Source organism: Chinchilla lanigera, unplaced genomic scaffold, assembly GCF_000276665.1.
Source record: "Chinchilla lanigera isolate Chin_1 unplaced genomic scaffold, ChiLan1.0 scaffold00084, whole genome shotgun sequence".
Lineage (NCBI taxonomy): Eukaryota > Metazoa > Chordata > Mammalia > Rodentia > Chinchillidae > Chinchilla > Chinchilla lanigera.
Window position 1 is genome coordinate 7,152,998 of NW_004955485.1, and position 22,143 is coordinate 7,175,140.

General features: G+C 42.3%; 2 protein-coding genes across 4 annotated transcripts in view; one reads left to right on the top strand and one right to left on the bottom strand.

The window, feature by feature from the left end:
* The window catches only part of Usmg5 (up-regulated during skeletal muscle growth 5 homolog (mouse)), a 6,791-nt gene extending 577 nt beyond the window's left edge, over window positions 1–6,214 (top strand). Inside the window, exons 2-5 of one of the 3 annotated variants that reach the window (XM_005403808.1) lie at window positions 415–513; window positions 3,983–4,078; window positions 4,165–4,257; window positions 6,111–6,214. In XM_005403808.1, coding sequence (XP_005403865.1) covers window positions 3,992–4,078; window positions 4,165–4,254 — 177 coding nt within the window. In that variant the 5' untranslated portion in view covers window positions 415–513; window positions 3,983–3,991 and the 3' untranslated portion in view covers window positions 4,255–4,257; window positions 6,111–6,214. Of the gene's footprint in view, window positions 1–414; window positions 514–1,508; window positions 1,612–3,982; window positions 4,079–4,164; window positions 4,258–6,110 lie in introns of those variants that run through there. The other 2 variants (XM_005403809.2, XM_005403807.2) reach the window with 2 other exon arrangements.
* Taf5 (TAF5 RNA polymerase II, TATA box binding protein (TBP)-associated factor, 100kDa) overlaps window positions 6,202–22,143 on the bottom strand; it is a gene marked incomplete in the record, with an annotated part of 17,071 nt that continues 1,129 nt past the window's right edge. Inside the window, 11 exon segments of the mRNA XM_013504089.1 lie at window positions 6,202–7,242; window positions 7,382–7,559; window positions 7,726–7,903; window positions 8,845–9,009; window positions 10,914–11,043; window positions 11,918–12,038; window positions 13,344–13,479; window positions 13,715–13,878; window positions 14,781–15,096; window positions 18,965–19,202; window positions 22,056–22,143. Of these exon segments, the coding sequence (XP_013359543.1) occupies window positions 7,025–7,242; window positions 7,382–7,559; window positions 7,726–7,903; window positions 8,845–9,009; window positions 10,914–11,043; window positions 11,918–12,038; window positions 13,344–13,479; window positions 13,715–13,878; window positions 14,781–15,096; window positions 18,965–19,202; window positions 22,056–22,143 (1,932 nt within the window).

Here is a 22,143-nt window from a genome sequence, read left to right on the forward strand (position 1 = left end):
GGGCGTGAGCGGGGGGCGCCGCAGCGCCCAGGCCCCGCGCCGGGCTTGGGTTTCAGCCAGCAGGGTCGGCCGCAGGCTCCAGAGGAAGCGCAGGAGGCTGCTTGTGCCCCCCGAGCGCCGCGCCCGAGCCCGCTGCCACCCCGACCTGACGGCACAGCCGCTTGGAGAGGCGGGGCCGAGGAGCAGAGCCCCCCAGGGCAGCCGTCGCTTCGGTCTTTAACGGAAGGCTCGTTTTCAGGCAGAGAGAAGCGCGAAGGGTTCTGTTTTCGTAGCGGCCAGCGCCTGCGTTGGAAGCACAGGCGGATGCCCCGTGTGCTTAGACTTTGCCGCAGGTTGCCATTTCACATTAAAACGCAAGTTCACAAGGGGATTTTCTCCTTCGTTAGTGTGTTTAGAAAAACCTGTGACTTACAGGGAAGCAAGTGCTCGTTCAGTTATTCCACAAAGGGCACCCCAAAACAAGGCTTCCTGATCTCTGGCCTACAGTAACCTGCCTTCTGCCAAAGGTTGCAGGTAGGTCTTTGGGGGCTTACTCGCGTTATCTCGCCCGCAGCACCGCCCGTCTCCCTCCATCTCAGCCTCTCGTCTAACCTTTTCCTTTTAAGATCAACACTGTCAGTCCCTGTGCCTGCCTTTTCCTGCAGTCAGAATTAGTCTTCTTTGGAATACCACAAACATCTGTCTTACTCCGTGTGTAGAATGAACTTTAAAGCACCTTAATGTCTCACTTGGACGCCACATCTCCTAAAAAATTTTTTTGCTAGGCACGTTGCATGGGAATTGTCAGTTAACAAGCTGACACAGTTAAGCACTTGTTTCTGGAGTATTTTTTTTGTGAGAACGCACTTCATACTGCAATTTAAAAATGCATGACGGGCCAGGCGTGGTGGCGCATGCCTGTAATCCCAGCACTCGGGAGGCTGAGGCAGGAGGATCGTTGCAAGTTTGAGACCAGCCTGGGCTTCAAAGTGAGCTCAAGGCCAGCCTGGGCTGCATAGCGAGACCCTGTCTCAAAAAGACAAAGAAAGAAATGCATCACGTAATGAATGGGGCAAGTATGCCTTTAGTAGATGTAGCAAAATGAGAGTTGGTGTTAAAACTGCATCATGGGCTGGGAATGGTGGCGCACACCTGTAATCCCAGCACTCTGGAGGCTGAGGCAGGAGGATCGCTGTGAGTTGGAGGTCAGCCTGGGCAACAAAGTGAGTTCGAGGCCAGCCTGAACTGCATAGTGAGACCCTGTCTCAAAACGACAAAAATAATAATAAATTACATCATAAAGATTTCTTCAAGTGGAGATTTTGCAACTTTAGCTAGACTGACCAAGGTTATGAAGTGACCTAAGGAGATTTAGATTTCTCTCACCAAGAACGTGCCTGAAAAATTGCTCAAAATTAAAATCTTAAATTGTCCTTGCCAATTCTTGGCATGTAAATTCCTCTAAAGGCCTTAGAATGCTAAACAAAGGAGAGCTAGTTTCCATAGCAACACCTCCCTCACAGAGCTCTCCCTCTTCTATCAAGAGCCAGCAGAGTCAGTGCTGCTGCCTGCCAGTCTCGACCAACCCTCTACCTTCTCGTCTGTGTCACCAATCGACTTTGCCTGGCTCTGGTCGCTGTTCTTCTGTGGTGACCTTTTGAATGTCTCTCTTTCCTGTGATAAAAGAAATACATGCCTTTGTAAATTACACAGGAACTGTAGACCTGATCCCTCTTCAAAGTTTGCTATAAGGGTTGGGGATATAGCTCAGCAGCACAAGTGCCTGCTTGGCAAGCGCAAGTTCGTGAGTTCAATTCCTGGTAAAAAAAGGGAAAAAAAAAGTTTGCTATATATTCTCCAGAACTTTAGTATGTGTTAGAATAATCTACAGGCCTTCTTAAAACATTGCTAGGCCCCAGAGTTGTTAATTCAGTAGACGTATGATAGGACCTGAAAATTTCCATTTGTACTAAGTTGCCAGCAGTGTTGATGCTGCTGGTCTAGGAAGCAGATTTGAGAATCATTAATGTGCACTGTATTATCCAGAAATACGATTTTGTTATTATTTTGAGGTTTTTTGTTGTTTGGTTTTGTTTGGTTTTGATTGAGACAGGATCTTGTTACATAGCTCAGGCTGGCTTTGAACTAACTTTATAACCCAGACTGGCCTCAAACTCATGGTAATACTCCTGCCTCAGCCTCTTGAGTCCTAGGATTACAGGCATGTGCTACCATGCCTGGTGATTTTTTTATTATTTAACATTACTTAGGGTCCTCTTTACATGTCAGTACATGAAAGATCTATGTACATTGTATTTCTGCTAATGAAAACCATTATTTACCAGTCTTGGTTAGGTAGACTTTCAGTTTTTCCGGTTTTTTACTTTGATAAACAGGCAAAAGCTGGACATAGTGGCTCATGCTGATAAGCCCAGCATTCTGGAGGCTGAGACAGGAAGATCACTCCGAGTTTTGAGGTCAGCCCGGGCTATATAGTGAGTTCAAAGCTAGCCTGAACTGCATAGCAGTACCCTGTCTCAAAGCATTTCAGTGACTATTCTTGAGCCACATAATTTACACTTTATGAGGGTGAATTCTTGGAGAAGAAATGGACCAACTAGATGGAAAGATACATTCATTATAAAATTTGATAGATATTCCTGTGAATTCTTGGGAGAAGAAATGAACCAACTAGATGGAAAGATACATTCATTATAAAATTTGATAGATATTCCTGTGAATTCTTGGGAGAAGAAATGAACCAACTAGATGGAAAGATATATTCATTATAAAATTTGATAGATATTCCAAATTGTACTTTAGGAAGGTTGTGTCAGTTTATACTCCAAATAACAAGATGCTGAGTTCCATGTTCTTATTTAACACTGCTTCTCACAGTTTTATCTGTGCCGGTTTGGTGGGTAAATACTAGTCTCTCTTTACATTTCTTTGAAAGGTTCATTGTCTTACGTTTTGCCTTTTTTGTTCCTGGTATTCTTTGCCAAGATGATTAAAATATTTTCCCATGTATTCTTTCAGAACTTTTTGGTTTCGTTGATTACATTAACATCTTATTTTGGTGTAAGGAGCAAGGAATCCAGCTTCCCCATCCAACAATGGCTAGTACTTCAACTCTGCTTAGTAAATGATCCCTTCCCGCTCCCGTGGAAGTTGTAATTTATAAGAAAAACTATAAAAGTAGGGGTTGTAAGTTATGCTGTGTAGTTAACAGTCACCCCTTTGAAAAAGTTTGAAAAATATCCCAAGCTGCTAGTTTTAAAACTGGTTAATTGACCAGGCGTGGTGGCACACTCCTGTAATCCCGGCACTCAGGAGGCTGAGGCAGGGGGATTGCTGTCAGTACAAGGCTCACTCAGCTACATAGTGAGTTCGTGGTGAACCTGAACTGCATAGTGAGACCCTGTCTCAAAAAGACAAAACAAAACAAAACACAACCCAGAAACCCAAAGTATAAAGCACAAAATAAAAAATGGACAATAGAAACAGAATTGAGCTTTTGTAAATGGAAAAGGGACCAAGAGCTGGAGGGGACGTAAAAAGAATTAAGATGTGTAATGTACATGTACCAGTTCCCCATGATGAATGTAATAGGTACTGCAGGCATGCACTAATAAAAACAATTTTTAAGTCCAAGTTTCAGAACTTTAAGAAAAATTCATTCAGTGTACCAGTGTAGATAGAGCCAGAAATAAAAACACTGAACTATACTGAGTCAGAGGGTGGACTTAATGAATGCTTGTGTGTTTTCTATGTTAAGTGATGTGACATATCCTGGAGTGTTTATGAACTAGTAGTCAAGTTAAAGTTCTACTTTGAGAAACTTTCCTAGACCTTTTCCATCATCTTTGCTTCCATCGGGCAAAACATGGATAAAAATTTTACACGAATTATACACAATGACTTTTAGCATTAAAACTAAAACAATTTTTTTTCTTTTGAATTACATCCAAACCAATTTATTATTCTTTCTTTTTTTTAAAAGATTGAAATCATGGCAGGTCCAGAAAACGATGCCCAGTTCCAGTTCACTGGCATCAAAAAATATTTCAACTCTTACACTCTGACGGGTAGAATGAATGTAAGTATTGATGATACCTTTAAGCAGTTATATTTTAGAGTAATGCAAACATGGCAGTAACGCTTGTTTACATGTTTCTTTTTCAGTGTGTACTGGCCACATATGGAGGCATTGCTCTGATAGTCTTGTACTTCAAGTTAAGGTCTAAAAAAACACCAGCTGTGAAAGCAACATAAGTGGTAAGAGCATAGCATTTAAAACTCTGTAGCTGGCTGGGTGTGGTGGTGCATGCCTGGAATCCCAGCTGTTCCCAACCCTGAAGCAGGAGGATCACAAGTTTGTGACCAGCCTGGCCAACTTAGTGAGACCCTGTCCCCAGATAAAATTTTAAAAAGAGCCGGAGATGTAGCTCAGTGGTAGAACATCTGTGTAACATGCTCAAGGCCCTGGGCTCAATTCCCAGTATTGGTTAAAAAAGGAAAAAATTATAACTCAGCTATTTTTGTATTACTATAAAAGTAAACTGCAGAATTTATTGCATACAGAAAATAAAAAGTACTTTTTCATGATTTGATTGCATAAATGTTCATACACATATTTCACAGAGGAAATGTCTCATTGTAATTTTTTAAAAAGAGTGCCGAGCATGGTGGTGTATGCCTGTAATGCATACACCATACACTTGGGAGGCTGAGGCAGAAGAATTGCTGTGTTCAAGACCAGCCTGGGTTACAAAGTGAGTTCAAGGCCAGCCTAAATTACATAGTGAAACCCTATCTCAAAAAGACCCAAAAAAGTATTTTCTTTTTAAATAATTTATCAGTGAATGCTTTGAACCTGAAGCATTGCATCTATGAATGGATCACAAGGCACACAGCTGTGTAAGAGGGTGTGTCTTTCACTTTAGCAGTTGTGGGTTACTGTCAGTTTCTGGTTTTGCTAATTAGATGAGGAAACACTGTGTCAGTTGTACACTGCGTTGTGTGCCTGTAATCCCAGCTACTGGGGAGGCTGAAGGAAGAGGATGACACATCCAAGACCAGCCTGGACAACTTAGCGAGACACTGTCCTAAAATGAAGAACCGGGGATGTACCTCTAGGCTCCCTGTACTGGGGTGGGTGTGTCTCTCGCTTTTTCTTCTATTTGTATTTTTCATAACATTCTATTCCTGTCCTTAACAACTAGGTGACTTGTACAAGCTCTTCATGTAATAATTAATTTTTCTTTGCTTTTTACGGCGTTAGGGATCAAACCCAGGGCATTGTGCATACTAGAGAAGTGCTCTGCCACTGAGCTACACTTCCAGCCCAGATTAAACTTGTTATTTGTTGTCTTTTGGTAGTTCGTTTACTGGTTTCCTATTTTCATGTAGTCAGTTGTCTTTTCTGAGCTCCCGTTTTCATCTTACATTACCCTCAACCCCATCCTCAAGTGAACGTCTGATGGTTAGCCACAGATAATATGCACGAAGCCAAAATCCAGATTTTCATCTAATGTAACTCTCCTTCATAGATAGAATATGCATGAAGATAATATGCATGAAGCCAAAATCCAGATTTTCATCTAATGTAACTCTCCTTCATAGATTTTCATCATAATGTAACTCTCCTTCATAGCTCTTCTCTTAAGAGCTTTTCCAATCTCAGAAGTACTGCCCTTAAGAAACTGCATATTCCAATGCAGTAGCCTGTGGTTTATTCTTTTGTTTTTTTGGCTAATCTCCCATACAATATAACTCCTAACTGGGAGGGTGGTAGTATCCAGTTAAACTGTATCTCATATTAAGATGCATATCTATTTTCTGTTATTTAAAATATTACTTTATATACTAGATTCTTACAGCAGTTTGTCTTCAGAATTTTAGTGAATTACTGGCAGCTCTTTTGTTAAAGGTGGAGTGTTTGGGCCTGAGGATGTACCCGAGTGGTAGCGAGACACCTTCATTCTTTGGGCCTTACTGACTCCTCTGAAAATCTGATGGATTTATATTGAATTTCTTTAGAGTAGTCCTGTCCTCATAATTACTAAATGTCTTACAAGTAGAACTGAACAGACACGTTTGTGTCAAAACTGTTTTTGCTTTCTTTATAGGATTTTACAGTGTGTCTTCATCTGTTAAGTCCCATGCATGGAAGAGCTAATGTCAACTCATCATGTAATACTCAATTTGTACAATAAATTATGAACCTGGAAAAGCTGGTTGTCTTTATTTACAAGGTATCAAAAATATAAAAACTGTACAAAATGCAACAAAGGCAAAAATTGGCAGTGACTTGGTCTAAATCTTTTTAGTTTTCCAAAGCAAGGCTCAGTACTGGAGGTAAGCAACTGAAATGTCTGTCTGACTTCAAGTGTTCTAGGTTTTCTGTAGCCATTTTAGCTGAAGTGGAACATGGAAGCTGAGCTTCTTCACCGGTTTAGTGTCTGAGTGCACTCAAACAGGTGTAAGTTTTAGTGGATAGTTGTACTTCACCTAAATCTTAGGAAGTGTAGTTCACCCTACCTAGTTACATACAGTCCACTAATCAGAGGCCAAGAAAAAATGTTAGTGGATCATTTAACATAGTACTTGAGTGCCGTACAGTAACTTCACTTTTTACAGCAGAAACATACATGCTCATAGAATCTTCAGCTAAAATTCAAGATGGTATTATATTTCTTAATTTGAATCTTGAAGCACGATGAATTTTTAAATCAATTTTTTTCTAAACATAATAAATTAAAATAGTATTTGAACAGAAAATGCATAGTTTCCACACAATCCAAAGCACCATAAATGTCCCCTCCACGAACATAATACCTCTTATTCAACTAACGGAAATTAGTTAAATGTGGTTGCTATAGAAACGTGGAGCTGTCCTGTTCAGATCTTCCAAGCAGCATACTTCCAGATTCATATAGACAAAAACATTCTTTGTAGCTTAAATATTAATCACTGAGGTATTTGCTTTTTAGACTCCCTTTTTCTAACAGTAGCTTCCAAAAGGTCTTTTAATACCGATGGTTTATTGTGGACTGTAAGCTCCTGCAGCTAGAACCAGGTTTCTTCGAGTAAAATGCAGGTGTACCACCGGCGTTGACTTGGTCATGTATGTACCCAACAACAGCTCCTGTGAGTTCTCGGGTAAATTTATATGCCCAGTGGCTGTGGTAAAGTCATCAGTCTCTAAATCTTCAAATGCTTTGATGGCATCCCACAACCGGACCGTGTTATCCATTGACCCTAAGGGGAAACCAAAGGAAACCACTAGTGACATCCATCGTATTTAGATTCCGACACTATCATTATACTTCATGAGTTTACTGTAAATTTTGGATGAAAAACCTAAATCTTTACCACAAAGCCATTAATAATCATTTACCTGATGCCAAAATTTCACCATCTCTACTAAACCTAAGTGAACAGACTGTATCAGTGTGGCCTTTTAGTTCTCCAACCATCAAACCATGTCCAATATCCCAAAGGAGTACTCTGCCGTCTGTTGCTCCTGTGGCCAGGAATCTCCCATTGGGAGAAAATGTCAAGGAATGAATTGGTCCCTAGAAAAGTCCATGAAAAACATCAAGAGTAGTGTTAAGTATAAGTCAGACAAAGTTAGAACTTCGGTGATACGTTATCTTAAAACTACTTGTGCCACTGCATAGTTTCAGAGTATTTTTATCTCGAAAGCATCTTTACACGCTGCAGTAGTCAGATGTAGAATACCTTGTGTCCAGTGAAGATCCTTACACAGTTACCATTGAGAACATCCCAGAGCCGCACCGTTCTGTCTGCAGAGCCCGTGGCAACGTAATTCGAGTTTGGATGGAATCTGGTACAATTCACGTCAGCAAGATGGCCAGCAAATATCCTTAAAGGCTGATAATGATCTGTAGCCCAGAGCCTTTTTTTAATGTTATGAAAATCAAAAGATGGTCATTAGTAGTTAACCATAAAATGCCAAAATTCTACCCAAAATAACTAGAAACACCCAGGTGAAATTTTCCACATGGGTCCCCCTTGAAAGGTGACTGAGGGCAAGAAGATAGAATGATGGTGACTAATATTCTTGAAAGAGTTGATGTGGTACATGATTAGGGAGTGAGAGTTGTTCTTGATATAGGAGGAGCAATAGGTTCATACGGTGGTGTTTTTTAAAAAGATTTTTGAGACAGGGTCTTTCTAATTAATTCAGGCTGGCCTTGAACTTACTGTATAGTCCAGGCTAGCCTTGAACTCACTGTGATCCTCCTGCCTCAGCCTCCCAAATGCTGGTATGACAACAGTCATGCAGCACCACACCAGGCTTGGTACATAATTTTGTGAATAATACTATATTTTTTCTTTTTCCCCATTCCTAATCTAAACCATAAAAAAAGTTTTCCCCTAATACTACCAACACATAACTAGTTTCTAACCTGAGCTACCTCATCCAGAACTTTTAAGATAATGAAAACAAAGATACAGTGCTACTGAAACATAAGAATAAACATCAGATTGTTGCTGTTTTTTTTTTTTGTACCGGGAATCAAACTCAGGACCTTGTGTTTGCCAGGCAGGCGCTTACGCCACGGAGCTATATCCCCAGCTAAACATCGGATTGGGGTGGAGCATATATAAGCTAATTTAAAAGCAAGATTCCTAGTGTAGAGAAAATTACAGCTACAGTAACACCCTGTCCCAAGTTCACTGTCAGTAAGAGCTATAAATACAAATGCTGGTATTCTCAAAGAATTGATCCTAAATAATGGAAGTGAAAATGAGTTGAGTTGGAGTCTGTAATTCCCAGCAAGAAACCATTCTGTTCACTGAAGAGACCCAGTCCTGAGAGCATGGCGGTCTTACCGAGCTACTCGGTCATGGCCTCCGGACACAAAGTAATATCCATATGGAGAAAACTGTGTGTCCCATACCGGGTAGTTGTGTCCTTTATATCCTACCAAGCATGTAAATGTTTGAAGGCTCCACAATCTAACAGTTCCATCCTCTGAAGAGGAAAGTAGATAGTTCCTGAAAGAAGAAAAGGTGATATCTTCAAATAACCTGGTTACCTGTCCAGTTTCTCCTCACATGTGAACATATTACATTAGCTAATTAGATATTACATGTCACTTTTTTTTTGAGACAGAGTCTTTACCATGTAGTTCAGACTGGCCCTGAACTCATTACATAGCGCAGGCTGGCCTCAAAATGGTGGCAATCCTCCTGCTTCAGTCTCACAAGTGCTGGGATTACAGGTGTGTGCCACTACTTCCAGCTTCATGTCACTTTTATACATGGAATGTAGAGTAGACATAAAGAGCCAGAAGTTCTACCCGAAACTAGTAAAACCAAATGTTAGCCCCAGCTCGACATACGCTAAATAACTACTGAGGTTGGGTTATAAAAACTTAGGTCTCTTAGGGGAGAAAATCAGTTCTTTAGAGGGGAAAAAACTATCATGGGAAATGAAAACTATGTTCAAATAAGGTAAATTGAGAAAGTTAAGAAATGTGGTATGTCACTCAACAATTTTTGGCTCTCAAATGGAGAGATGCTATTTTCCCATCCTGCGTGAGCTATATAAAGGGGAGGGGGCAGGGAGTGTAAGTCAGTAGTGGAGCACATGGTTAGCATGCGCTTGAGGCCCCGAGTACCATTCCCAGAACTCTCCACCAAATAAAGAGGTAAAAAGAAAATGGATTTGTGCAGGGGGGGCGGGGACCAAAGCTGTATCAGGCAAATACCTTTTCAAGAGATGAATACAAAAGCGACAGTTTTCACTGAAATCAAAGGCTTCCCTCAAGTAAAAAAACGGGCTTAGTCATCCTATCAGACAATAAACATTCTCAAAAGTTTCATAAACAGAGCCAGGCATGGTGGTAGATGCCTGTCAGGAGACTGAGGCAGGAGGACTGCCATGAGTTCGAGGCCAGACTAGAGAGTCAGCTCCAGGCCAGGCTGAACTGTGTAGTGAGACCCTGTCTCTACACAAACAAACATAAAAAAAATAAATTTTTTTTAAAGTTTCATGAAAATAAAAACCTTGATGGGTTGGAAGCTATTATCTATCCAAATAAGACACAGATGGAATTGTGAAGACAGAATATTCAACCCCCATTTCTACAAAATGCTGGAGATCACAAACAGGCAAACACCTAAACATGCACAGTGATACTCTGGAATCCTACGGCTAAAGCAAAGTCTAAAATACAATCATTTCAAATCTCCTGTTTAGTGTATTGTTAAGGTTTTCTGTTTCTGAAATGGCATCTTGCCATGTGGCCCAAGCTAGCCTAAAATTCATGATCCCCCCACCTCAGCTTCCTGAGTAGCTGGGATGATAACCACATGCCAGCACACCCAGCTTTCTTAGTCTGTTTTGTTTTTGTTTTTTAATAAAGCTTCAATTGATAGGCATTATGCGATTAATATCAGAAATTTATCTTAAACATGATAAAGTGCCACAAAATACAACGTAGAGACTCAATTCAAATCCTATCAGGGTTATAAAAGAATAGAGCTAATTTTTGAAAACCAGTGAGCCCTGAACTATGCATTTTGATTCTCTAAGTTCAGACATATACTGTTATCCCGTATACCAGTACCCTAAGATGAATTAATACATGGTAGAATTCTAAAAGATGAATAGGCAGAGCTAGGCATGGTGGCACACGCCTATAATCTCAGCACTCCGGAGGCTGAGGCAGAAAGATCGTTGCAAGTTTGCCTGGGCTACAAAGTCAGTTCAAGACCAGCCTGAACTGCATAGAGAGACCCTCTCTCAAAAAGACCAAAACAAAAAAGATGAATAGGCAACCATGAGATTTTCCCAGTGGAATTTTCCAGGCATTTGCATTGTGTGTCCCATAGTTAAGGTTTACATAATCTCAATGTAGTACAGCAGTATTTAATTTCTATTGTTTCTATTTTACCTATCGGGACTGAAGCTGGCTCCATAGACAGGCCCACTGTGACCATACAAAATCTTCAACTCACTTGCAGTTTTCTCATCCATGATTCTTTCTAAGACATCATCTGATTCTTTGTCTATGAGGCTAAGATCTAAAATGGTCCAAAAATAATTTCTTTAAAGTACAGTCATCAAAACATTTCAATTACAACATGGTTCAGAACAACTGACATTAGAACATTTCTTCCTGTACACTAACCACAGTGCTAATGCCGCTGAAGTAGGTGCCACCGTCTCAGGTAGCAGAGGAGACGAAGGGTCAGCAGTTAAAGTGTGCTGGAGTGCGCCCAGTTACTCAATAATTGGACTGAAATTTAAATCTGTCACCATACCACAATGTTTCACAAAAATGAAAACTGGAAACAACAAAAACTAAAATTTTGAAGTATTTTGTTTAGATAATATAGTCAGCATTAAAGTTTTTTTTTTAATTTTTTAAAAATTTAAAAAATTTTTTTAAATTAAAAATTTAAAAATATAGTCAGCAAAAACTTTAAAAGAAACCTTGACATTACTTCTTTTTTAGGCATTTTTATGAGTAAAACAAAAGCCAGGGATGTAGCTCAGCAGGCACAGCACCTCCCTGGCAAGTGCAAGGTCATGAGTTTGATTCCCGGTACAAAAAAACAAACAAACAAAAATCCCAAGTATTCAACTACTTAAGGTCTCCCACTATTTATGGTTTTCTTTTTTTAAGATTCACAAAAATGTTGCCATTTTAGCGTTACAGAGCTTTGTGGCCTAATCCCTCCATCCCACAGAAGAGAAGACCGAGGACCAGAGGAAACAGAGTCTAGTTGTCTGGTCTGCTGCTTTCCACTCGTGTGCTCCCTGGCATCGGAAGGTAACGTGAAATCAGGGGAGCACCTGCAATAGCACAACCTCCCTCGCATACTCCACTGCTCCACGGAACCGAAACTGGGTAGATCAAGCCAAGTGCACACCCTCCAAGGACATCTCAGTTACCTGCTGCCTGTTTGACACTACGAAGCTTTTTGGGGGTCACAGACCACACTCTGACCGTTGAATCTGCAAAACCTCCAGCAATCAGACTAGAGTCATCAGTGACATCCACTGCAGTGAGGCCCTGCCAATAAAAAAAGTTTTATACTAAACAATACCCTTTCAGAAAAAAGAATTATGATCACATCTTAAGATAATTTACAATGATGGTAAGTTTTCTCATATAAAAACTCACTGGGGACTCTACTCTCCTATAAAACCCACTGTCTAAAAGCTCACATTTGAGCTGGGCGTGGTGGCACACACCTGTAATCCCAGCACTTGGGAGGCTGAGGCAGGAGAATCGTGGCAAGTTTGAGAATAGCCTGGGCTACAAAGTGAGCTCAAGGCCAGCTTGAACTGCACAGTGACACCCTGTCTCAGACAAAAAAAATTTTTAAATAAAGAATAAAAGCTCACATTTGAAGAGCAAGTTATCATTCACCCAGTTTTTTGTCCTCCATGTTTGAGAGCATAAGAGGAAGCATATGCTAATTATTTTTGCATAATGTTTGCTAATTATGGGCCAGGTGTGGTAGTGCACACCTGTAATCCCAGCACTCAGGAGGCTGAGGCAGGAGGATCATTGTGAGTTCAAGACCAGCTTGGGCTACAAAGTGAGTTCAAGGCCAGCTTAAACTGCATAGTGAGACCCTGTCTCAAAAAAAGGCAAAAAAAAAAAGGTTTGCTAATTATATCCTTAGTAGCATATTAGGAGGAGTCTACAAAGACATGTAGAATTCTTAAAAATATCAAGTTTATAGTAATACTTAAGTTCAACGGAGATGAACCAGTGTTCACCCCCTCAAACACTGGCAGAATTCTGATACATGAAATAAAGGTAAACTGTAAGCAAGATTCTGGTACTTACGAGTTGCTAAACCTGCTACCTATAGTGCAGCATCTAATTCTCCTTTCCTATCTTAAACTGTGTCAAGAGTTTAGCAGGGCAGGGCAGGACAGGGCACCGTGGTAAAGCACACAATCCTAGCTATGACGGAGGCTGAAGTAGGAGGATCATAAGTTCAAGCCCAACCTGGGCAACTTAGTGAGACCTTTTCTTATCAAATATAAAAGGGGCTGGGGATATAGCTCAGTCGTAGGGTTCAAGCCCCAACATCACAAAAATAAAAAGCACAAATAAAGAGCTGGGCACCATGGCACATGCCTGTAATCCCAGTACATGTGAGGCTGAGGCAGGAGAATCACAAGTTCAGGACCATCCTGGACTACGTAGTGAGTTCAAGGCCAGCCTGAACTACATAGCGAGGCCCTAAATCAAAAAAATCAAGGATTCAAATAATAAAACTGTTTTAGTTAACGTTTAGCTCTCTCCTAACAGTAAATCACCACTTTACATAACTCTCTAAGAACCAAGTATTGTACCAACCTGGTAAGCATTGAGGAATGTGTAGAAACAAATCGAGGGTAAGCAGTCTGGCCCCAGGCGCACTCGCTTGGTGGTTTCTTTCATGTTCATTATCTTATCCAACTTATCCGAATCTTTTAATTCAGGAAGAGGGATTCTGTGAAAGAAAATCAAACTGGAAATTATTCTGATATATTAACAAAGCCAGGGGTGGTGGTGCACGCCTGTAATCCCAGCACTTGAGAAGCTGAGGCAGGAGGATCACTGCAAGTATAAGGCCAGCCTGAACTGTATAGTGACAGCCTGTCTCACAAGAAGAAAAAGATGAACAGACCAAACCCTCTGTGACAAATCTTACACCCCCACACAATTTCTTAAAGGAGGTCCCTCACCTGTTTTGAGGTGGCGCATTAGGATCTTGTTTTTTGCTTTTGGATCCAATACTATCTTTTTTAGGCTTTTTCTTTTTAGGTTTTCCTTCTTCATTTTCTCCCTCCTCATCCTCATCATCCAAAGGTACCTCAATTTCCGGTTCTTTTAATAAACCAAAAAATACCTAGGGATAAAAAGAACCAACATGCTTTGAGTTAATTTTTGGTCAGTAACACATTTTTTGCACACCTCCACAGGATGAATCAGTTACAATAACTTAGCCAGGCATGATGGCACACGCCTACAATCCTAGCACTTGGGAGGCTGAGGCAGGACAATCACCATGTGTTCGAGGCCAGCTGGGACTACACAGTGAGTTTAAGGCCAGCCTAAACTGTATAGTAAGAACCTGTCTCAAAAAACAAAACGAAGTAACCCCAGTATGGTAATATACACCCTGAAGCAGCCTTCTGCGTGTCTACGCAATTGCCATTTTCCCCTTTTTCCTTACTAACAACAGAACCCTGATTTTACGGAGCAGGAATGTGCTCATGTAAATCTCAGGCTCCCTTGCAGCTGGGAATGACTGTATAATATCATTCCAGCCAACAAGGATGGTTTCAAGAAAACAAAAGTTGTCTTCCTGATAAAAAGGGAGTGACTCAACAGGCTTCTGACCTCCCCTGCTTTCTCCCTGGCATGGCTGCAGTGCTGAAGCTGCAACAGCCACTTGGGAGCACAGAGAAGAACGCCACATCCTAAAGATGGTGGGCCGGAACCTAGGAGGAGCCAGGGGCACTGGTGGCGCTGTGAGGATGTCGCGCCGGCCCTGATGGGCCTTCTTCTGGAATTCGTTTCCCATGCGGAAAACTCCCTTCCATGTTGAGCCACCGCAGTCAGGGTTCTGTTAAGTGCAACTGTTCCCAAATCCTCACAAACATACATTACCCTTTGGAAGGTGAAACTTTAAATACAATGTAAAATTACTCCCAAGCTGGCTACAAGAAAAATGTATAAGTTATGTAGATGGAAATGCTACAGTTTTTCAGAGTCTGCATTACACAGTTCTTAGGTTTGTTCCCATACCTTTGACTTGTTTGCCTCTCGTTTAGCCTCTCCTGCCAAACTTCCCACCATCGCATCTATCTGCTGCTTACTACGCGGCATCCCATCAAAGATGTCAATGTAGAGGTGCTCCTGAACTATGTTCCAAATCTGATTGTTCTGTTTCTCCTGAAGATGCCTCTTCAAGAGTTGGTACGAGTCACGGGAAATACGCAGAACAAATTTACTTGTTCGAAAATCCAACATGGTTTCATTCCCTTTCATGTGTTCCTTTTTGGTAAGACTAGATAATACTCGTAGGTCATCCTGGTAATAACACTCCTGATCTCCATGGAACCTGTTTCAGTGATTTTAAAAAGTCATTTTTCAATGTAATCATTAAGGGATCTGCCTCTCCCCCACGTATTTATAAACCATCCCAGAATACTTTCCCTGCAGTAGTCTGAATGACCCTGAACTAAGCTGTAGGATCAGAACTAATTCACTTCAAAATACTTACAATTCAGTTTCTCAACTTATGCTAAAAATAAATTTAATCCTTTAATGAAAGGTATCATAAACATTTTAGGAGAACAATTTGAAATACTGTAAGTAAATGAAAGATAAGCTGCACACCTTCAGTAGACAGTTTCTTATCTTGAGCAGACATTTGAAAAGTGTCAGAACCCTTGCTCTATTGAATTTTAGGTTTTCTCAAAATCCCACTTATTACGACTTTTTTACTATGGAAAAGTTCAAGCATGTAAAGCAGTAGAAAAGGCATAATGAATTCAATGTGCCTATCATAGCCTCTCAACAATATTCAGTACATGGATTCTCATAAGCCCAACCATTTGAACGATTTCCTATGTTCTTAATATCACACATATTTATGAAATATCAGTACTCCAGTATCACAACTAAAGAACCAATATTAAGATTAAACAATGCAACCATCCATTTACTCACCATTATCAAAGGCAATTGAAGCCTTCAGCTTGGTGATAACTACTACATTTAAACACACTTTTGTTTTTAAAAACCTTAAGCATTCCTAAAAAAGTAAAATTAAAGATACATATTTGACAGTAAGAGAAACAAATCAATATAAAATATTTAGAAAATGATGATTAGACATTAGAGACAGGGCTCCAAGCTCTGAAGGAAAGACCAAGGGCTCCCTAAACCTTACTATGTTACCCACTTGTGATCACCAATACCTCAATACAGGTTAATAAGCCTTCCTCATGATAACCCACCCTGTGTCTTCCCGGGTATACTGCTATCTCACTTTTTTCTTTTTCTTGGCCCAAGCTCACTCTGCAGAGCCAGCTTCTCCTTCACTCTTCACTTTTACTTGTTCAAATAAACTTTGTCACCGCTTACAAAAAAAAAATTATCAGTATGAACTAAGAATTTCCAAGATTTGAATGAAATGAGCAATCTCAGCCTCCTGGTTTTCATATCAGCACCTATTACTCTTAGGCATGGAGTCCAGGCAAATGCTGAGAGTGTCCTCACCAGGGAGACAAACAATCCTCCATGATACTCCAGCTTCTGGGAAGACAGCTATACCAGACAGTGGAAAAGAGGTTTTTTAATGACTACTATATGAGAAACTAGCTCTATTAGAAATTTTGTCTCATTAGCTTTTAATTTTTTCAAGAACACTAAGCTACAGAAGATTTTGCTTTCTATACCCATTAGGCATCCTAGTAAAATGAATACATACAATGGTATAAAACTTGTATTGTTTCTCTAGCACTACTATCTGTGTTATCTGAGAAGTCTTATCTTCAATCTCTATTGCTTAAAGAGCTCTCATTCAGCCAGGCGTGGTAGCACAGGCTGTAATTCTACCACTTGGGAGGCTGAGCCAGGAGGTTCTCAGGGAGGAGGCCAGCCTGCGCTACACAATGAGTTCAAGGGTGAAGTACAAAGCAAGGCCCCGTCTCAAAAAAACCCGCCCTCATTCATGCTATTAGGCACTGCCTCCTAAACACTGCTTTCCCTTGGCCTCTGCAACACAATGTACTCCTGGTTTTCCTCCTACTTCTCCAGCGTTTTTCTCTTATACTCAGCCATCAAATGTTGGCGCTCCTCCAGGCTTGGGCTCAGCCCTCTAATTTCATACTCTGCTCCAGACAATCTCAGCAACAGCCATCAGCACTGTACAGAACTCCAACTATGGCTCCAATCTCTACCTCGCCTCTAAGCTCTGTGTTATAGTAAGTGGGAAAACAAGTGGCGGGGAAGTTGGTGGTGGCAGCGCACACCTGTAATCTCAGCACTCAGGAGACTGAGGCAAGAGGATCGCTGCAAGTTCAAAGCCAGCCTGGGCTACTTAATGAGTTCAAGGCCAGCCTGAAGTACATAACATGACCCTGTCTCAAAAGGCCAATAATAAACAAAACAAAAACACAGTGCAGGACAGAGTAACTATTAGTTGACCAGGTTTGGAAGTTATTGAGTGGCTGTTAACGGAGATGGTAGTTCTTACATGAGCCAAAAAGCATATCTGATTTAGAACTAAAGATTATTCTCTCCTCTGCAAAGCCACCCTGCCTTGGAGTCAGCAATCATGGACTGAAACCTCTACAAACTGTGAGCTAAATAAGCTTTTTCCCCTATTAAAAAAAAGAAAAAAAAATTATTCTCAGGCTGGGAATGCAGCTCAGTAGCAGGGACCCATGTTCAAGATCCAGGGTTTAACACCCAGAACCACCACCTAAATCATTCTCCACCTGAGAAAGAGTCTTTTTCCTGGGTTTTGTATGTCAGTGAAGCACGTCCCTATCCAACCGAGGGGCCAGACACCTGGGACTGTCAATGCTATCTCCATCTCCCTCGCCTGCATATCCAGTCCAGCAGGGGCCTCACCAATGTACTTCCCTGTACCTCCCCTACCACAGCCTAGGCCAATCTTTCTCATAGGAAAAATGATGCTAGCATCTTGGGCGGCATGGCAATTCTTTGCTAAGAGGACACCAGGGCATCCTAATGTATTCAGGACCCTATCTTTCTGCCTCCCCATGACAACCGAAAACACCTCCACACATCTGCAAATGGCCTAGGGGAAGGAGACACATAACCTCCACTAAGAATTACTTACTTAATAACCTCCAAGATGGTGAACCAACGGTCACTCTGTCCCCCTACCATCTGTTTCTCTCTCTGCATAAAGGTCCTCTGAGCCGGGCATGGCAGTGCACACCTGTAATCCCAGCACCTTGGAGGCTGAGGCAGGAGGATCAACATGCCAGCCTGCACTACATAGCGAAACGCTGCCTCAAAAAAAAAGCCCTCTGAAAATGTGTATTTACAATGACTTCCAAAGCAGAGATGCCTCGCTATCCCCAAATACCCATTTTTCCCTGCTTCCTCCATAACAGAAAACAAGTATTAGCTGGTACATAGAATCCTAAGCAAAGACCACCTTTCCTACCTCTTTTGCACCTAGGTGAGGCCAACGGCAGGACAGCTGTAAGAAGCAGTGCATGCCTCTTCCAGGAAGAACGTGTGCCACTCCCCACTGACCAGCACACGGGCACAGTGCTCAGCGCTGGAGCCGCTGTGAGCCACAGGGGAAGCCATGACAGGATGGCAGGGCAGCACAACTCCGTGCCCGCAGCCCTGGTAATCAAGGACTCACCACGCCTCTGTTGTTTGGGTTTTCAGTCACTCTCTGTCTAACCTAATCCTAACACAGCTTCCTACTGCTCTTAGAATAAAGACAAAATTAATTTCTTTACGCCATCATCATTTTCTCAGTGACTCTCAGCCAAATCTATGTCTAGCCAAAACCACTTCCTACTGCTCTGTGGAGAAAGACATTCAACATGGTCCAAGAACCTGCCTCTTGCTCCAGCGCCTACCCAGCCCGCAGCTGCACACCGTACACACCCCATCCCACCTTCTGCTCCAGCTACTGTGGCCCCGTTCGTCTCTGCAGCTACTATGAACCCTCCCCTCACACAGCTTTCGTACAAACTCTCCCTCCTCTTTGGCTGGCCAGTTCCTGCCCCATCTTCAGACCTCACCTCAGGCCTGGCTTCCTCTGGGAGCCTTCCCTGGCTTCTCTGACTAGATCAAACTCCCCCTTAGGCTAACACAGCCCTAGGGAGCTGTCCTTCATGACAGATTTTCTGAACTGCAATCTTACACTGGTATGGTTACAAATGTGTGCACTGTGCATGTATAAATAAAATATGTTAAAATTCACATACTTCTCGAAGAATGATTTTGCTTCATTCTCATGTTGATTATAGACTAGCTCCAAGTACATGTGTACAAACAGAGGGTAAAAGAGTTGGGATAGTTCTGCTCGATGGCAGTCCAAGGAGCATTCAATGAAGTGTTTCAGTCCACTATAGTATTCTTCATACATCGTAGGGTCTCCTTGTTGATTGTAGGCAGACAACACGGCACTGACATCTGGCTGGTCTTCCACAGCTACACTTGCAACTGTTTTAAAAATGAAAGACAACTTTTAAGAAAACAATCTGTCCTACACCAGGTGAGCTGGCTGTCGCACTAAGGTCCAGAGCTGAGCTGTACCTGGGTTTGTCCCTTTCCTCTCAGCTTGTCCTCCCCAACATAATCACACAACCTTTCCGTGGGATTTCACACTGTTGCAGTCACCCAGGCCAAAGCCCCTCCTGCCTGTCCACATCTTAAAATTTCAAATCAATACCAAGATTCAATATGTTTACTGGAACTACCTTTATTTTTTTGTACCAGGAATCAAACTCAGGACCTCGCACTTGCCAGGCAGGGGCTGTGCCACTGAGCTATACCCCTCGCTCCCCTGGAACTACCTTATTTTAAATCTTTTTTTTTGTACCAAGACTCGAACTCAGTACCTCGCACTTGCCAGGCAGGCACTGTGCTGCTGAGCTATACCTCTGGCCCTACCTTATTTTAAAGACAAACTGTACATAAAAGATGCATGGAGAAGGCCTTGAGTTTACGCCCCAGTACCACAAACCCATATACATACACATACAAGCACAGGCACTCATGACCAGCAATTACATTCATCTTCCCTCAAGACTTAGTACAAATGGCACTGACCGCTACAACCTCACGCCCTAGAGTAACAGTCCTCTCTCTGGTCCACCCAAGCTCTTTGTAACACTCCTGCAACACACCCCAACCTGTGTTATCTTCCCATGTACACACCTATCACCCTGTTTAAATGTCAGCATTTTAAGTGTAGGAAGAGCCATGCTTTTTTCTATCTCCAGAAGATAATTCACTTGTGTATGTGTAAAGGGATGCCTATAAAAACCATTTCAAAGCAGAAAACGTGAGTATTTATTTGTACCAAACAATGCCAATAACCAAATCAGAGTTTGCTTGTTGGAAATTTGGTCAGTTGCAATTGTAGTACAATTATGGTCTTTTTAAAAGAGGCATAAAGGGATTTATTATACAGAAACATAATGGCTTTGATAGCCCCTTTTCCTCCTGTTTTCTCAGTTATGACCTTTTGTTATTGAAAAGATGCAAGGTGACAGCAAAATAACCAACAATATAATTCATCTCACAGTTCACTCGTAGAATTCAGTATCCCAAAAAAACTCTTCTTAATCACATTTCTGCACATTTCTATTTTTTTGTCCGTCTCCCTATGTAGTTCAGACTGGTCTTGAACTCACTATGTAGTCCAGGCTGGGGTCAAACTCATGGCTATCCTCCTGCCTTGGCCTCCCCAGTGCTGGGATTACAGGCCTGGGCCACCACACCCCTCACACACTTCTATTTATAATGTTATGTGTACAAACTTCACTTCTGGCAATAATGCAAAGATCAGGTCTCAAAAATAGATTAATTTGGCCATGGGACCCACTCTAGATAACTTAATTCGACATTTTTTTAAGAGCAGAATATATTTACTGGGGGAAAGAAAGCTTCAGTTCAAGAGAGACAGAAGGGGTCCCGAGTGGGATGCCAAAGAACCTGCCTTTTCTAGAGATTTTTTTAGAGCAAATCCACTAGGTGAGACAGTCCAAGGTGGGGAAAAATGGGAAATCACAAGGTGGACATGAGGTGGGACAAAACTAGGATCAACCAAAAAGATTACAAGCATAATTGCTCAGATAAAATTGATTAAATTGGGATCAAATAGGGAAGTGAGTCAGGTAGCAAGTGGCCATGAATGCAGAACAGGCTCCTCCTGGGGGAGGTGGGGTCAGCGTCTTCCTGGCTTCCTCTAGGTGATCTAGAATATAAATTCCTGATGTTTGTCCTTAGGAAGTATGTGGGTGCATTTGTTTTATTTTTTGTATTGAGGTCTGGCCCACAGCGGAGGTAATTCAACACTTACTGATCACCTGTGAGAGCTTATATTGTGCATAGACTTTGTGACAACAGTTGCTGGGAGAAAAGGGGTCCTCAGGTGTCAGGGATGGACAGAGGCATAAACTTTTCAGTAAGCAGGCATTTTACATTTATTGTATATGAGTCTCATAATAACCCATTTAACAGAGGAAAAACGCATCCGTAGGAAAACTGACTTTAACAGGTATTACACAAATAAAAGCAGGAGAGACAAAAAGGTCTGTCCCACACCTATTCCCAAACTTATGCGCCTGCCTGGCAAGCACAAGCTCCTGAATTCAATTCCCGGTACCACTAAAAAAAAAAAAAAAAAAGATTTTAAAGTTAGGGTTCTCAAATTTTGCTACATATCAATGCTCCTTATTGCAGAGTCCCAGATTTCACCTCTGGACAGTTTCAGCCTGAAGCGATGCCCGGGAATTTGCGTTCTCAGGAACATTTAACACTGGTGGTACTTAATCCGTATCTTGAGAACTACTGGCTACACTACGTTCCGTCACTCCCTGTGTGGTCCAAAGTCCATTCTCTGGCCTTTCTCAAGAAGTCTGTTTTCTGATCTCTAAAACAGAGGTCATGTCTCCACGCAGGGGAACCGTGTCCACTACGGTATGGAAACTGAAGTACTCCTACTACGACAAGGTGGGGCTGCGCCGATCCTGTTCGCGTCGATGCCGACCTACCCAGGCTTCGAAGTCCAAGAGGAAGGGGAGCGAAAGCCCGAGCTCCCCGCCTCTCCGCGCCCCGGCCCTCTCCATCCCTCCGCCCCGCAGCTCTGCTCAGCCTCGCGCTGCAGCTGACAGTTCCAAGCTGGGTTTCACTGCGCAGCCGGCTCACCAGCGAAAGGGGCGGGCAACGGCCCTAGAGGCGGGCCCAGGAAATTCAAAACAAGCCCGCAGAGGCGCCGGCCTGCCAGCCCCTAGCTCCCCGGCTGGCTCCCCTCCGAGCCGGCCCCGCTCCCGGGACTCTGCTGCTCACCTTTCCCCGGAGCCGAAGACCCTGAGGCTGAGCCCGAGACGGCCGCGGCCCCCGGAGCGCCGGCCCCGGGAGGGTCCGGGACCGCCGG